The following is a 16580-nucleotide window of genomic DNA, read 5'->3' on the forward strand; positions in this document are numbered from 1 at the left end:
TATATAGAGGAGACAACCATAGGTAAGATAAATGAATAAGCTGATTACTGCAGAAGAAGCATAAAAGCATTTTGGGGATTTTACATATGAGGGAAGGAAAAGAAGAAGGGGAAGGGGAAGAAGAGGGAGGGGGAGGAGAAGGATAGGGAATGTTAACAGCGTTATGAAATAGAAAAAATAAGCAAAAGAAGGCATACTAGGTTACATATCATAGATAAGCAAAAGGTGGTTTGTGAAGTAAGTCAAAATGTATAACAAATCAATAGGGTAAATATGAAGAAACAGAGATAATTTCATTCAAGGAGGTTTAAAATTGTCAGAGGTCAAATGTGAGACCTTTTTTAGGACAATTCGGTCCAGATAGGTGGTAAGCGGCAACCAGAACAGATCCCTATTATGTATTGGGGCACATGAGGAGGCAAAGGTAACATCCAGTCTATGGAATTGGCAGAGAGTGTTCCACCAATGTTGTATGGACAGTTTTTTGAGGGATTTCCAGTTGAAAGAGATGTGTTGAAAAGCCAAGGCAAGCATGCGATCAAAAAGACCATGAGAATGTGGGGTAAGCTCTATAGATTCACAAAGACTACCAGCAAAGAGGAGTGGAATAGAATAAGGAATGGAGATAGTGAAAAGATGAGAAATGTATGACCAGACTTTCTCCCAAAAGTCAGAAACCGAAGGACAGAGGAAGAGAAGATGAAGAAGGTCAGCATCTGAAGAGCCACAAGTCCAACATTTAGAGTCAGTAGAAGAAGAAAAACGAGCTAAAGAAACAGGGGAAAGATAAAGTCTGTGGTAAAGAAAAAACATAGATTGAGGCAGAGATGCAGAGCGGGAAATCTTTAAGCATCTGGTCCAGAGTTTGTCCCAAAAAACTATAGACCATTCGCATCCTAAATCCGATTGCCAAGAGAGTTCCAGTTTAGATTTCACCCGATTTGGATTGGGGGCTAAAAAGAATTTATATAAAAGAGAGGCTTTGTGTAAAGTACGAAGTAAGTCAAGGAGAGAGTGTTGGGTATCAGATGAGGGAGAGGAGGGAAGAGAATAGTAGGTGTCAGTTATTACCGCCATAAGTGTAGTGAACTGTGGAAGAAAGGAGCGAGAACAATGAAAGAGGGATTGAAAGTGGTGAACGGAGCAAGGAGAAACACCGTTGAAAAGATGCTTAACCCATATAATACCTTTTAATCTCCAAGCCTTCCAGAAAATGGTCCTATTATTTAAGAGGATAAGCGAGTTGTGCCAAATAGGAGATTCTAAGAAAGATTCACGAGAAATAACGATAGGGCGGATTTGTGGAGAACAAGGAGAGGTAAGTGAAGGCTGGTGAGACCACCAATCTCAACTCCACAATAGAGCTTGGGTCTCTAGCGATCGGGTGAGGCAAAGGAACATAGGATACATAAATGCATCCCACTGGTGCTGTCACAACACTTGTAAACTACTTTAGTTGACGACTAGTTGTGACGTCATGACGACTCTATGTGGTTACTCATGATAGAGGCTTCCCAAGGAAGCTATACACAACATTGGAAATCTTTTTTCTTTACAAATATACTTTTAAGACTAGAGGTCATGGTATAAATCGGGTAGCCTCGGGGTTCATTGTAGAAAAGAAGAAAGTGGAGAATGTAGAGACAAAAATCCAAACAGAATAAAAACTCTGGGACAATGAAGAACAATGGTATGTTGTAGTCTGAAGCTGATGACAATAAGTTACTGAAATAGACATGCTTAATGTGTCTGATGGTCTTTACACAATCTCAGAATCTATGTTTCAAAATGTCTAAATATACAACCATAAATGTATTATACCAAAACATTGAATGTCATGTACAGTTATAAATGGTTCAATTCACAAATGCCTATATGTTCTGAACGTTTTCTGAATTTCCTTACTAGAAAAAAATGGAACTGTGTTTTTTTGTTTGCTAGGCAGGTCTTCATTCTCTGAATGTTCTTGTAAATGCTCATCTTAAAAGTGAAAACACGTCATTGGTCCTGAGCAGCGAGAACCAGCAAAGGGAGGTAAGCATGTTCCAAAGGCTCAGACCTTTTGATGAGGCTATTAGTACAGCAAGGATACTTAAATGTTAATAATATAGACATGCACATACTTTTTAAGAAACATTTGTGTCCACAACGATAGCCACTATTGTACTCTTTTGATTTAATTTAATATGCAGCAAATGATATGTAAAACGTGTGGGTAGCGACCCACTGGTGGGTTGTGAGCTGATTTTTGGTGGGCCTCAAAAGTCGAAGCAAAAAGTCAAGATGCCTTTAAATTCAGCATTTGTTTTTTCACATTTGCTGCGCTTTAAAGTCAAAAGACAGTGATAATATGTCAGGATATGTCTTCTGACAAATTGCTGCTTCTTTAACCCCTTGTGTGCGCACGACGTCTCCCGGCCGGTGGGCGTGGGCGTGTGCGCACGACGGCCGGGAGACGTCGTGTTCACGAACGCCGTTTATTTCTCCCGCACGGCGGGAGAAATAAACCCGCACGCAAGGGGTTAATATGGGAATTGGTGTTTACAAACTCTTTTCTCTTTGCAGTCAGTGAAAGTAAAGTGAATTATCTGACAATCTTGCCGGGGTACAGTGAGTGTAAAAAGGAAAGGCTGTATAAGTCATCTTTTTCCAACACAAAAAAATGTAAATACTTGTAAATAACCAGTACATATTCAGCAGTTAGGAAAGCAAAAATGAAGCACGGTTTTTGTAATTCTGAAGTATGAAGGAAACAAAGATTTCATTAGGGTCAAAAGAAATCAAGACATATCACTTGGTGATGCACAAGTAATATATATTCACAAAAACCCAATTTCCACACATTATCATTTGTGTGCAGTATAGTTGTATCACTAGAACTGTATGTAGGTGCAGTTAATGGCCATTTCAATGGAAAATGTCATGTTAGTACATGACTATGTGCTACCACACGATGCTTTACTTACATAAAAAAGAAAAATCACCCGCCTCGTGTCCATTAAAGCTAGGTGGTTTGCAAAAGTTTGCAGTTTTAAAAATTGGGTTGTGGTGCTAAAAGGTTTGGGAAGCACTGATCATAATCATTATGAGCAATTGGGTTGCTGCTTAACTGGGGTGTGAGCCCTGGTCAAGCAGCAACTACAATCCATATCAGGGTGAGCCAAAAGCCAACCCTAAATTAACCTGTGCTCAACTCTCTGGTAGCTTGGCACAGAGCAGTCAGTCTTAACTTAGAGGGTGTAAAGTGTTTGCATGACACTTCAAGCAATAATAAAGTGACAAGCACCACCCAAAAAGGTTCCCACACCAAGTTATAACAAGCATTGGCATAGCCAAAAGGTCTCACTTTTGGGACCTTATAAGTATTTAGTTATGCAGCACAATATCCTTGGTGCAACAACATCAACTGTTGCATGGCTAAAAACTTATAAGGTCCCAAAGGCGAGACCTATTGGCTATGCCAATGCTTGTTAAATATTCTTCCAGGAACTCAACAAATGGAAATAGGTAATTTCTCCACAGTCTACAACAGATATCGCACCACAAGAGCAAGTCCAAGTACAATTTACAGATAACAGGTGTAATTTATTTACATTTTTGCCTCCTTTGGAAGACTGTTTTGGCATACTTGATGATGGCTAAAAACCCAAGCGCAGAGCACCAAAGGGACACTGTGACCTGCTAATGTCTTTGTCACCCACAATGCCAGTATCCTTTGCACGTCACAGGGTATACGAGGCATTAAGGGGGTTTCCCCTGCTGGCAACACACATTGGAAAGTTACTCATCGCCTTTGTTTGAGAGCCAGTTTGGTGACCTCAGGACCACAACCCTTGACCATTGCCCCGCATTCAAACTGCAGGCATCAGAGGGCACACTCAAACATTCTTCTATTCTATTCACTGGATTCAATAATCACCCTTTGACAACTCTTAAAGGTATAATTTTTATTGATATTTGCTCTTTTTAGAAGGGATGAGGGGAAGACGTGGACAATACATGAGGAGAGTAAAAATAATGTAATAGGTACATCGAAAGGCAGAGCAAGTAAGCTGTGACAATGAGCATTGTTATGAAAATATTTATTTTAAACTAATACTGAGAAAAATCCACATTCTAAGATTCATATGTAGAAAGGTCCCTGCCTCCCCAGCAGCACCAGGAGCAGAATCCTGTGAACAGAACACTTATGATGTGATAAGAAACCCAGTGTTACGTCAGGAGGCCCAGGGTACGTGCAGAAGGGAGGCCTCTGCTGCAGCTGAGGGAAAAGGAGAGACCACTTTTGGGAAAGTGTGTCGGGTAGGATGGGATCTTCTTTCAGGTTGACCGCAGGATCATTTCTGTGAATAAATAGTTTCATTGTCTTAAGAAATTGTATAATACCCGTGCAATGCCTGCTCCCCCTGTTAAAATGAAATACGTGGCTTCCCCCACAAAGTGATGATGTATGATGACACGTTGAAAGTCTCCATTGTGACGTGTCCTGGGCATAGAAGGATGGTAACCAGGCAGCTGCAGTGTTGCACTCAGGGACACCGGACGGAGAGGAGCTGGAGATGTGGTCAGTCAGAGGCTAAAGCTGCAAGGGCTGAGCAGGCTTCAACATGGAAAGGGGCTGGGGTGGGTCTAAGGGTGCAAGGTAAGTGAATGAACCAACTGAAAACTGAACTGAACACTGAACTTAGAGCGGACTTGAAATTCTTACCTTCATCCTTAATTTCTCCCAGAGAAACAGAGAATGAAAGAGAGAGAGAGGAGGAGGAGAGAGAGACAGGGGAGTAGAGAGAAAGAGATGGAGAGGAGGAGAGAGTGAGGGGGAAGGAGAGAGAGAAAGAAAGAGAGAGAGAGAGAGAGAGAGAGAAAGAGAGAAAGACAGAGAGAGAGAGAGAGAGAGAGAGAGAGAGAGAGAGAGAGACGGGAGAAGAGGGAGAAAGAGATAGAGAAAGAAAGAGAGAGAAAGAGAGAAAGAAAGCAAGAGAAAGAGAGAGAGAACGAGAGAGAGAGAGAGAGAGAGAGAGAAGTTTGAACGTATTTGCCAAAGATGCTTTGGTTCCTAGTCCATCCCTAAGCAGCTGCAATGGCACTGGGGCCCCGCGAAGTGAGGGCCCTCTGCATCAAATTATGGAAGTATTTTACTGCTGAAAAGGACCACTATACTTAAATTCAGATAAACGAGGATATGGAGCTGCTACATCAGTGCTATTTACCCAGCGCCCGAGCAAAGCAGAAGTAACTTGTGCTACAATATTTATCTCTGCATCATTTAATAACGCCATTTATCTAGCAAATGCTTCGGTTCTCAGAGAGACGTTTTTATTGCCCTATTAAAACGGGTCTATGGCAACAAGGACAAGAACGTCTGGCTGAGCCGAGACTGCCGCCAGGCTGTAGAGACGCTGACAGGATTCATGCGCCCGGGAACACGACGCAGGTCTGTGACTGGGAAATCAATTTGTGAGCACTGCGCGGTTTCCAGGCAACAAGGATGTGAGCGTCTGGCTGAGCCGAGACTGCTGCCAGGCTGAAGAGACGGTGACAGGATTCATGCGCACAGGAACATGACGCAGGTCTGTGAATGGGAAATCAATCTGTGAGCACTGCGCGGCTCCCGTCTGGGCAAGTCTTCAGCAGTAACGCAGCAAGGACGCCAACCATGGGCCCAACGCGAGACGTGGCGGGGGAGGGGCGGAGGACAGATGGCGCTTGATCGGGCGCTGAAAGCTAATGGATGCGCGCGTGCACATGTGTGTGAACGCAAGCGCTAGGCCAGCAAAAGCTGGGGAAGCACTTTTAAAACCGCACTACTAACTGTCTCGCAGAGCAGCACATGCGCTGGCTCAGGCGAGACCTAAAAATAGAGTAAAATAAAAGCACAAAGCGCCAATTAAGAGTATCTGGTTGTGCTGGACCAGGTCAAAGTCACACATTCAAGCTGACTGCGATGGCGGGCAGGTCGGCTACAGTCACCACATTAGGTCCGCTGAGGTTTACAATCCCAAATCCACTCCAAGAGGGGGTGCAGCTACTGGTCGAACAGCCAGGTCTTGAGTAGCCTCCTGAAGGTCAGCAGGTCTTGGGTCTGTGGTAGGCTGAGTGGGAGGGTGTTCCAGGTCTTGGCGGCGAAGTGGGAGAAAGATCTGCTGCCGGTTGTTGTTCTTCGGATGCGCTGGACGGTGGCGAGGTCGGCAGAGCAGAGCTGGTGGTTAGGGACGTAGAAGAGGAGTCGTCTGTTGAGGTATCCTGGGCCGGTCTTGTGCAGTACCTTGTGTGCGTGGATGAGGTGTTTGAAGGAGATTCTCCTGTCGACGGGAAGCCAGTGCAGGCTTCTCAGGTGGGGAGTGATGTGGCTGTGGCATGGTACATCGAGGATGAGGCGTGCAGAGGTGTTTTGAATGCGTTGCAGTAATTTGATGAGCTTGGCTGGGGCTCCCGTGTAGAGGGCGTTTCCATAGTCGAGTCTGCTGCTGATGAGGGTCTGGGTGACTGTTCTTCTTGTATCTGTTGGGATCCACCTGTAGATCCTGCGGAGCATGCAGAGGGTGTTGAAGCAGGAGGAGGAGACAGCGTTGACTTGCTTGGTCATGGAGAGCGTTGAGTCGAGGATGACTCCCAGGTTGCGTGCGTGGTTGGTGGGTGTCGGGGCTGCCCCCGTGCCATTGGCCACCAAGAGTCGTCCCAGGCTGATGGGTTGGAGCTGAGGATGAGGACCTCCGTCTTGTCCGTATTCAGCTTTAGTCAGCTGCTCATCATCCAGTCGGTGACTGCCTTCATTCCCTCGTGGAGGTTGGGTTTGGCGGTGTGGGGGTCCTTGGTGAGGGAGAGGATCAGTTGAGTGTCGTCAGCGTAGGAGATTATGTTGAGGTCGTGTTGTCGGGCGATGCATGCGAGCGGGGCCATGTAAATGTTGAACAGTGTCGGGCTGAGGGAAGAACCCTGGGGTACGCCGCAGATGATCTCAGAGTCTTCGGATTGGAATGGGGAGGCGAACTCTCTGGGTTCTGCCGGAGAGGAAGGAGGTAGCCCATTCCAGGGCCTTGTCTTGGATCCCTGCGTCATGGAGGCGTGCGCGTAGGGTACGTTGGTAGACCGTGCCGAAGGCGGCGGAGAGGTCCAGCAGGATGAGGGTTGCAGTCTCGCCGTTGTCCATGAGGGTCCTGATGTCGTCGGTGGCCGTGATGAGGGCAGTCTCTGTGCTGTGGTTGCTGCAGAACCCTCGATCTTCTCGATGACCTTGGCTGGGAACGGGAGCAAGGAGATGGGCCGGAAGTTCTTGAGGTCCCTCGGGTCCGCCTTGGGTTTTTTGAGTAGGGCTTTGATCTCAGCGTGCTTCCAGCTCTCTGGGAAGGTTTCGGTCTTGAAGGAAAGGTTGATGACGTTGCACAGGTGTGGAGCGATGGAGCTGGTCCACAGGTCCAGAAGTGCACTGAAGAGTTGGGGTCCGACATCCAGTATTTATACCTAGTTGTGCCTTTGAAGTGAGAAGAAGCTTCTAGAGGCATGCCTATGAAGTGAACGGGTGCCCTGACTTTGTAGCCCTAGCTGCAGACTTACTACAGAGGGTATGCAGCCCTTTGTGTGGAGACAGGACACAGCCTATTAAAGTTTAAGTGGGGCTGGGCCCAGCTCCTCCCTCCCATGTTGCCAGTGATGGCCTATCCAGTCACCCCTAAGCTCCCCATTGTGTGTGGCTGTCTAGGAGAAATACACAAATCCCAACTGTCACTCACACCCAGTCAAGTGACCCAGAGACCGGTTGCAAGCACAAAATGGCTAAGGAAAGAAAATGCAATTTTCTAAAAGTGACAATTTCAAAATTGTATTTTAAAATCCGACTTCACCATTGTAAGAAGCTAGCTCTCTATATGATATTCCAAAAAGAGAGATATTGTGTAAAGAGTCCAATTATTCCCTTCCAAGTGGACCGGGGCTTACCCTAGCAATCCCCAGGTGCTCTTCTAGGGGGTAGTGTGCTCAAGTAGCCTTAGGCTTATCAGTGAAAAGTGTTAGACATTTGCAAATACACACAAAAGGCAAAAAATGATGCACATAACTCAAGAACGAGATCCACATCAATTTATAAAAATAACACACATCTTTATATATATTTAGGCACCAGAATCAATACGATCAGGTAAGTACATTTTGCAAGAGAAATGTTTTTACATTTAAAAAGGCGATAGTGCATTTTTCAGAAGCTGCAATGTTATCCTAGGGGAGGAAAAACAAGTACGGCATTCAGGTACAGTACAGCAACTTACAAGACTAATCTCCTGGACTTAAGGTGAGCATGGGACAAGGTCCAAGGCAGCACCAGCAGGTCACCTCCAGCAGCACTAGGGCGGCCGGGTGCAGTGGTGCAACACAGCACCAGGTGCCCAATGTTAGTCTATGGCAATAGGTCTTTGTGAAAAGAGGCTGACGGTTTGGACTGGGAGGTCCGTCGGGCGGAACCCACCAGAGGGTTCAAGTCTTGTGATGCTAGGGGACGTGGGGACACTGATGGTCCTCTTCTCCACAGGCCGGCTACAGAGGGTCGGGTTTTTTCATCTGAGAGAACTCGCAATTGAGGGGTCTCTTTTACTTGAGGGCTTGGGGATCACGTTGACATCATTGGGCCACTTCAACTCAGGGTAGGGAGTTTGGGTGCAGTGTTGCTAGGTGACGTCGGGTTTTGGAGGTTCCTCACGGCTCTTCTTTGAGTACCTTCAGGTTGCTGGAAAGCAGCTCTGCTGCTCCACGGCTTTGAGGCATGACAGCTTGCAGGGCGAGATGACTTTAGTGCAATTCGACAGAGAACAGCAGACAGGCCAGCAGGGCTGGTGTCAAGGCAGTTGCTCTTCTTCAGACTTTGCTTTTGAGGCTCTTCAGTGTCCTTCTTCTTCATAGGTCTGCAGGATCAGCTACTCTGGTGCCAGGGACTCCCCTAAATACCGAATGTAGGGGCGTTAGGAAAGTGTAGGGTTTTAGCCAATGGGCTTGCTATCCTTGTGGTACTATGACCCCTATATGACCACTTCCTGGGGGAAGTGGGTATAATCCTGTCCCAGAATTCCTAAGTTTGCTATCACCAAGATGGCTAACTTTGAAAAGTCGCCTCCACTTCAGGTAGCCGACCTTAGTGGTGGCACTAGCCTGAGGGTGGACATCACCTATCTGACTAGCTAATTGTCCTGCCTATCCAGGTATCAACGGGCTCTGGACAGAGGGCTCAGCATCCTCTCCTGTGAGGAAAACCAGATTTGCATACCAAAGGCGGTCGGTTCTTTGAAGCTCTCCTACCTTGAAATGTTAATCTGCAGGTTATCCTGTGGGAGGGGGTGTAAATACCCTCTGCCCGAGCACACTTTGTTTCTGAGCTTCTGGGAGCAGCGGCCCTCACCCTTTAAGGTCATAAACTCGTCTCTGGTGGCAGGCTGGCGAAACCAGTCAGTCAGCACACCAGTAGCTGGTTGGTTTTCAGGGGACAACTATAAGGTGCCCTCTGTGGGCATTTATTGATAAATCCGGATGTGGCACTGGGGACCAGGATAGCAGGAAGCCAGTGCCCTTCCACTTGAAATCACATCAAATACCCTGCAAAAAGGGGGGGGGGGGGGTAGAGGCCATGTCAAAAAGAGGCACTTTCCTACAACCATTTTTAGGATTTTTCGTTACAATTCTAGAGACACCAAACATGAACTGGTAACCTGGTCCTATTTCGAAATTACACGTATAAAATGGGTAATAAGGGAACTCCAATTATATCCTATAGGAAAGGTAGGCCTTGCAGTAGTGAAAAACAAATTTAAGAGTTTTTCACTACTAGGACATGTAAAATTTAACCATACATGTCCTATTTTTTAAATACATTGCACCCTGCCCTATGGGCTGTCCAGCGCCTACCCAAAGAGTGACTTATCTGTATTAAAAAAAGAAGGTTGGGTTTACTTTGCCAGGTCGAAATGGCTGTTTATAACTGCATGCACACAGGGTGCAATATAGCAAACACAACACGATGATGGACCGAGTGCTGAACACTTTTCAACCACTCTCCCCCAGTCACAGATCTGGGTTTAATCCTTCTTTCTTTTGCTCACTATGTCACACCAGTTTGGACCCAGCCATATGCAAATCAGTCTTGACCCTCCCTGTTCCTCATGGGAACAGTCCAGCCAGAACTGCCAGGCCAGGTCCTCCCTGGACCAGAAACAAGCATCCTGGGACCTGTTTTGGGGTATCACTCTTCATCAGCCAGGCTAGCTTGAATCCAGCACAGTAAGCAAGGGACCCACATCGGGCATACCCTTGTCCATACAGGGTGAACATAGCAAAAACACACAGGGTGCAATATAGCAAACACAACAAGAAGATGGACTGAGTGCTGAAACTTTTCAACCACTCACCCCCAGTCACAGATCTGGGTTTAATCCATTGTTCCTTTGCTCACTATGCCACCCCAGTTTGGATCCAGCCATATGCAAATCAGTCTTGACCCTGTTCCTCATAGAAACTGATCCAGCTCGAACTGCCAGGCCCGGTCATCCCTGGACCAGAAACAAGCATCTACTAACGATAGTAGACAGGGTTTTCTACCAAAAACAAGGAGCTACCATGGAGAAATATTTTATTTCAAACTATCTTTCCACACACTACATGTGTGCTGCACTGCACAGCACACATACAATGCTAGAAACGTTTTCAACTATGACTAAGCATCGCATTTTGTACTGCAAGGGTAGCCTTCCAGCACAAAAACTATTCTAGACGTAAGATACACACCTTTGTGCTATGGTGCAAAGGTGTAAGTACTAAGTAAAGTGTTTGTAAAGCACGCAAATGCCAAGGTGTCTTAGCGCTAAAACAATGCTGCCGCTGATCTAAGAAATTAAGAGGCTTACTTGGACCTGGGGGCAAAGAACCAGGTCTTGAGAGATTTTCTAAAACAGAGACTATTCTATAAAGACCCAAGGGAGGAAGGCAAGGAATTCCATAGTTTGCCCACCAAGTAGAGAGAGACTTCTACCACCCCACTTGTCCTTCCTCACCATAGGATGACCATCAACCGAGCATTGGAAGATCTTAGATCGTGTCAAGGTACATACCAAGCAAAACATTTCTGGAAACCCTGGGTTCCGGGTCCATGCGATGCCTTGTGCACAATGCCTTGAATTTGACCCTGTCTTGAACTGGCAACCAATGTAGGTCATTAATACTGTTCAATATGTGGCAGAATTTGGGGATTTTTAATAGCAGCCGAGCTGCTGCTGCATTCTGCAGAGACTGAAGCTTTGATTGAAGTTGTGTGCCTATTCCTAGATCAAGAGCATCGCAGTAGTCTAAATTGGACAACATCAAAGCTACTATTACTGTTTGTTGCATATCAAATGCAATGAATGGAAAAATCTTTTTTAGCATCTTTAAAAGATAAAAGCACGGAGATGTAATATGGTTGATCTGTTCAGAGAAACAAAGCTGGTTGTCGAACATGACCTCAAAATTTTTCACTTTACAGACTGGGGCTGGACAGGGGCCGGAATCAGCAGGCCACCAGGAGTCGTTCCAGAAGGAGACGGCATTACCAAAAAGTATCTACTCTGTCTTTTTCCGTGTTTATCTTTAGATGGTTCTCATGCATCCAATTAGTGATGTGTGCCAGACAGTTGTTAAATTGTCTGCCCACATTATTTGCATCAGATGTAATTTATACAACTATCTGCATGTCACCGGCATAGGTTATGGTGGAGAAACCATGAGATCGAATAAGTCTTGCCAAGGGAGTGACAGAGATGTTAAATAATGTTGGGGATAATGACGTTCCTTGAGGCAACCCACAAGGTAAAGAAAATGGATTAGAGGTGTGCCCTCCGTAAACATCACAGTCTGTTCTCTGTGTGTGGTCATGGTGCTAGCGAGCCTGAAAGAACCAGGAAAAGAGAACAGCAGTGTCATATCTACAAAGATTCTTAGGGGCATATGTACAAGCCTCTATACCACCACAGCATCACCTATATTGACATTGTGGTGGCGATAGGGGCTGCGCCTTATGTACAAGGCAGCGTTAAGCCTTTTAACGTGGCTTAACGCTGCCTTGTACACAAGGCCCCCTTTCACACTATGGTTAGCGTGAAAGGGGTGGGCAGTGGGTGTTGCGGTGGGTGTTCCACCACAACACCCATTCATTTTGACGCTGCCCCCTATGTACAAGGGTGGCGTACATAGGAGGCAGTGCCAAAATTAAGACCAGGGTAAAACTGGTCTTAAGTTGGCGAAACAAGGAGAATATCATTTTTTCTCCTTGTTTTTGCTTTTTCCATGTGTGCTGCTGTTGGAAATGCCCCTTTTTGTAGCGTTATCCCCAAACTGTTTGCTTCTTCCTCCTTTGTTTTTCCTGACCTTTGATTGTAGGCTATAGGACTCTGGGCACTTTACCACTGCTGATCAGTGATAAAGTGCATATGATCTCTGTGTAAATTGTTATTGTGATTGGTTATCCATGATTGGTATATTTGTTTTACCAGTAGGTCCCTAGTAAAGTGCACCGAGTGTGCCAGGGCTGGTAACTCAAATGCTACTAGTGGGCTTGCAGCACAGATTGTGTCACCCACATGAGTAGCCCCAAAAGAGGTCTCAGGCCTACCACCGCAGTGCATGTGCGCAGTTTGTTAACTGCCATGTCGACCTGGCCAGTGTAACCACTTGCCAAGCCTTACCCTTCCTTTTTCTTACACATAGGACACACCAATGGTAGGCCCTATGGTACCCCCCCTGGGCAGAGTGCAGTGTATGTGAAAGGTAGGACATCTACTAGTATATGTCCTGATAGTGAAATACTGCCAATTTCGTTTTTCACTATTGAAAGCCCATAGGATAGAATGGGGAATGCTGTGTAACATATTACCAGCATATCTTCCCATAGGAGTGACATAGAAACTTGGAGTCTGGTAACCCTGAACTCAGAATTTAATAGCACATCTTTTAGGAAGGATGGTTTTTAAATTCTGTGTTTGAAAATAGCACTTTAGAAAGTGGCTATTTTCTTGTTCAACCTTTCTGTGTGCCTCTGCCTGTTTGTGGATTGACTATCTGGTTTGAAAGTGACTTGGGCTGGGGTGGCTCCACGAGTCTTGGTGACTCAGCACTAGGCTGAATAGGCCGATGTGCATTTGGAGTGGTGGGAAAAGTAGCACCTGGGCCTGACCCTGTTTCAGGCCAGGCCGCTCCCCCGCCGCATCAGCACACCCTGCTGGTGCCATGTCCCTGCCCCTCGCTACTGCTGCTACTGCTGCTACTGCTGGAAGTTCGAGGCCCTCCTCCACCCACAGGCTCCCGCCTGCGCCTCATCCCTGGTGGCCCAGTGGTGGGCTGTAAGTATTGTAAGTATTGCTCTGCCTGTTTCTGTCTGTCTTTTTTTGCTCATTTGTGCTTGCTCTGTCCATCCGATTGTGTTCTGTCTGCTTTCACTCTCTCTGCTCATCTCTGCCTGTTTTCTGTCCATCTGATTGCATTGTGTCCCTGTCTACCTCGCTTTCTTTCCGTTTTTCGTGATCCCCCGCTGTGCTGCCTCTGCTCCCCTCTGCTTGCCCCCCCGAGTGAATAAAGTTGCCTCCTTGTCTTTTTTGCTTTTTTTGCCGTCCTTTCCTCCTGTCCCCGTCGCCCGCTTCCCACTCTTTCCCGCCGCTGCGTCCCCTGCGGCCCCACCCCCTCCCTCCCATTGGCTCCCGCTACCCGCCTCCCAGCTGCTCCTCCCTCCCTCCACCCCTTCTTAATGCAGGCCGCTGCCACGTTGGAGGCGCGCCAGAGGCAAGCCCATCTGCGCCCGTCCGCGCCTGGACCGCGCCCAGCGCCAGAACCCCTGGACCCCGACAGGCCCACCACGCACGATGGACCTTCGACACCGCCACCCTCCTCGCACTCAACACTGGCCGCTCAACTGCCTGCTACAAAGCCACCCCGAAGCGCACTCACGGACCATTCTCCTGCCGAAACTGCTGCTACACCAGGACCCGAACCACCGCCTCCCATACCAGCTCAGGAAACAACAACAACCTCAAGTGCATCCTACTCAACACCCGCTCCGTACACAAGCACGCCATCGAACTCTGGGACCTCCTCGACTCAACAGTCCCAGATGTCGCGTTCCTGACGGAGACCTGGATGAATGCTTCCTCGGCCCCTGACAACGCCATTGCCATCCCGGACGGCTACAAAATCACCTGGAGGGACCGTACCAACAAGCCCGGAGGAGGAATCGTCATCGTCCACAGGAACACCCTCAGAGTCACGTCCAGCACCGAAGAAACTCTCAGCACCGCCGAGCACCTACACTTCCAGATCCACACCGACCCCAAGACCACCCTCAGAGGAACACTCATCTACAGACCACCGGGTCCACGCCCACAATTCAACGAATCCATCGCCGACTTCGTCAGCACGCACGCCCTCGCCACCACAGACTACATCCTCCTGGGGGACCTGAACTTCCACCTGGAGAACAACAACGACAACAAAACCACCACCCTGCTCGACAACCTCTCCCACTGTGGACTGAAGCAACTAGTGAACACCCCGACTCACCACGCAGGCCACACGCTGGATCCCATCTTCTCCGCCAGCACCAATGTCACGGTCAGCCACACCACCACTCTCCACTGGACCGACCACCGATGCATCCACTTCTCCTACAAGAAACTCACCACACACATCCAACCGCCGCAGATCCCCCGAAGATGCTGGAGCAAAGTCACCACTGACCAGCTGACCGCCGCCCTCGCGCAGGGCCCTCGGCCAATGCCTTGGACACCAACATCGCCGCCCAAAACCTCACACAGTGGATCAGTAACTGCGCCGACACCCTCGCCCCTATCAAGAACCCTCCGAACAAGCACAACAGCAGGAGAACCACCTGGTTCACCACAGACCTCAAGGACTACAAAAAATCCCGCCGAACTCTAGAGAAAGCCTGGCTTGAAGAACGGACTGCGGAAAACCTCGAGGCCCTTAAGACCGCCACACGCAAACACCACCAGCTCATCCGCATCGCTAAGAGAGTGCATAGACAACAACGCACACAACATCAAGGAGCTCTTCAGCATCGTGAAGGAACTCTCCAACTCAAGCTCCAACTCCAACAACATCCCCCCCTCACAGGACCTCTGCGACTCCCTCGCGGCCTTCTTCCACCGCAAGATCGCCGACATACACGACAGCTTCGCAAACCAGATGCCTCCACCAGCCGCAGAACCAACGCCCCCCACGCCCTCCTCAGTCGCTGGATCCCCATCAACACCGAAGACGTCACCCAGATCATGAACACCATCCACTCCTGCTCTCCATCCGACCCCTACCCTCACCACATCTTCAACAAAGCAGGCACCATCATCGCACCCCACCTCCGAGACATCATCAACAACTCCTTCGAATCTGCCATCTTCCCTGAGAGTTGGAAACACGCTGAAATCAACGCCCTCCTTAAGAAGCCGACAGCAGAACCCAAGGACCTCAAGACTTTCCGGCCCATCTCCCTGCTCCCCTTCCCGGTGAAGGTCACCGAGAAAGCAGTCAACAAGCAACTGACCAACTCCCTCGAAACCAACGGCTCCCTCGACCCGTCCCAGTCTGGCTTCCGCAGCAACCACAGCACAGAGACTACCCTCATCGCCGCCACCGACGGCATCAGAACCCAGCTCGACAACGGAAAAACCGCAGCCCTCATCCTCCTAGACCTCTCAGCTGCCTTCAACACGGTCTGCCACTGCACCCTAAAAACACGTCTCCACAACACAGGGATCCAGGGAAAGGCCCTGGACTGGATCTCCTCCTTCCTCACGACAGAACCCAGAGAGTCCGCCTGCCCCGGTTGCACTCAGAGGCCACCAAGATCATCTGCGGCGTACCCCAAGGCTCATCACTCAGCCCGACACTCTTCAACATCTACATGAGCCCCCTCGCCGACATCGTCCGCGCACATGACCTCAACATCATCTCCTACGCCGACGACACCCAGCTGATCCTCTCCCTGACCAGAGACCCAGTCACCGCCAAATCCAACTTCCAAGAAGGAATGAGGGCCGTCACCGAATGGATGAAGATCAGCCACCTGAAACTGCACACAGACAAGACGGAGGTCCTCATCCTTGGACCATGCCCCACCGCCTGGACCGACTCCTGGTGGCCCGCCGCCCTGGGCACAGCACCGACACCCACGACCACGCACGCAACCTAGGGTTCGTCCTGGACTCATCGCTCACTATGACCAAGCAAGTTAAAGCCATCTCCTCCTCCTGCTTCAACACCCTCCGCATGCTATGAAAGATCTTCAAATGGATCCCCACGGAAACAAGAAGGACTGTCACCCAAGCCCTCGTCACAAGCCGGCTCAACTATGGCAACACACTCTATGCAGGGACAACGGCCAAGCTACAGAAAAGACTGCAACGCATACAGAATGCCTCCGCACGCCTCATCCTGGACATCCCCCGCCACAGCCACATCACCTCCCACCTGAGAGACCTGCACTGGCTCCCCGTCAACAAGAGGATCACGTTCAAGCTCCTCACCCACGCACACAAAGCGCTCCACAACGCCGGACCCAAATACCT

General features: G+C 48.5%; 1 protein-coding gene across 2 annotated transcripts in view; it reads left to right on the top strand.

Moving 5' to 3' along the window:
• Nucleotides 1-16580, top strand: part of ITGA1 (integrin subunit alpha 1) — an 880323-nt gene that overhangs the window by 825545 nt on the left and 38198 nt on the right. For both annotated transcript variants that reach the window (XM_085631246.1, XM_085631248.1), the window contains exon 28: nucleotides 1942-2034. In XM_085631246.1, coding sequence (XP_085487372.1) covers nucleotides 1942-2034 — 93 coding nt within the window. The remainder of the gene's footprint in view (nucleotides 1-1941; nucleotides 2035-16580) is intronic.

Source organism: Triturus cristatus, chromosome 2_1 (genome assembly GCF_964204655.1).
Source record: "Triturus cristatus chromosome 2_1, aTriCri1.1, whole genome shotgun sequence".
NCBI lineage: Eukaryota > Metazoa > Chordata > Amphibia > Caudata > Salamandridae > Triturus > Triturus cristatus.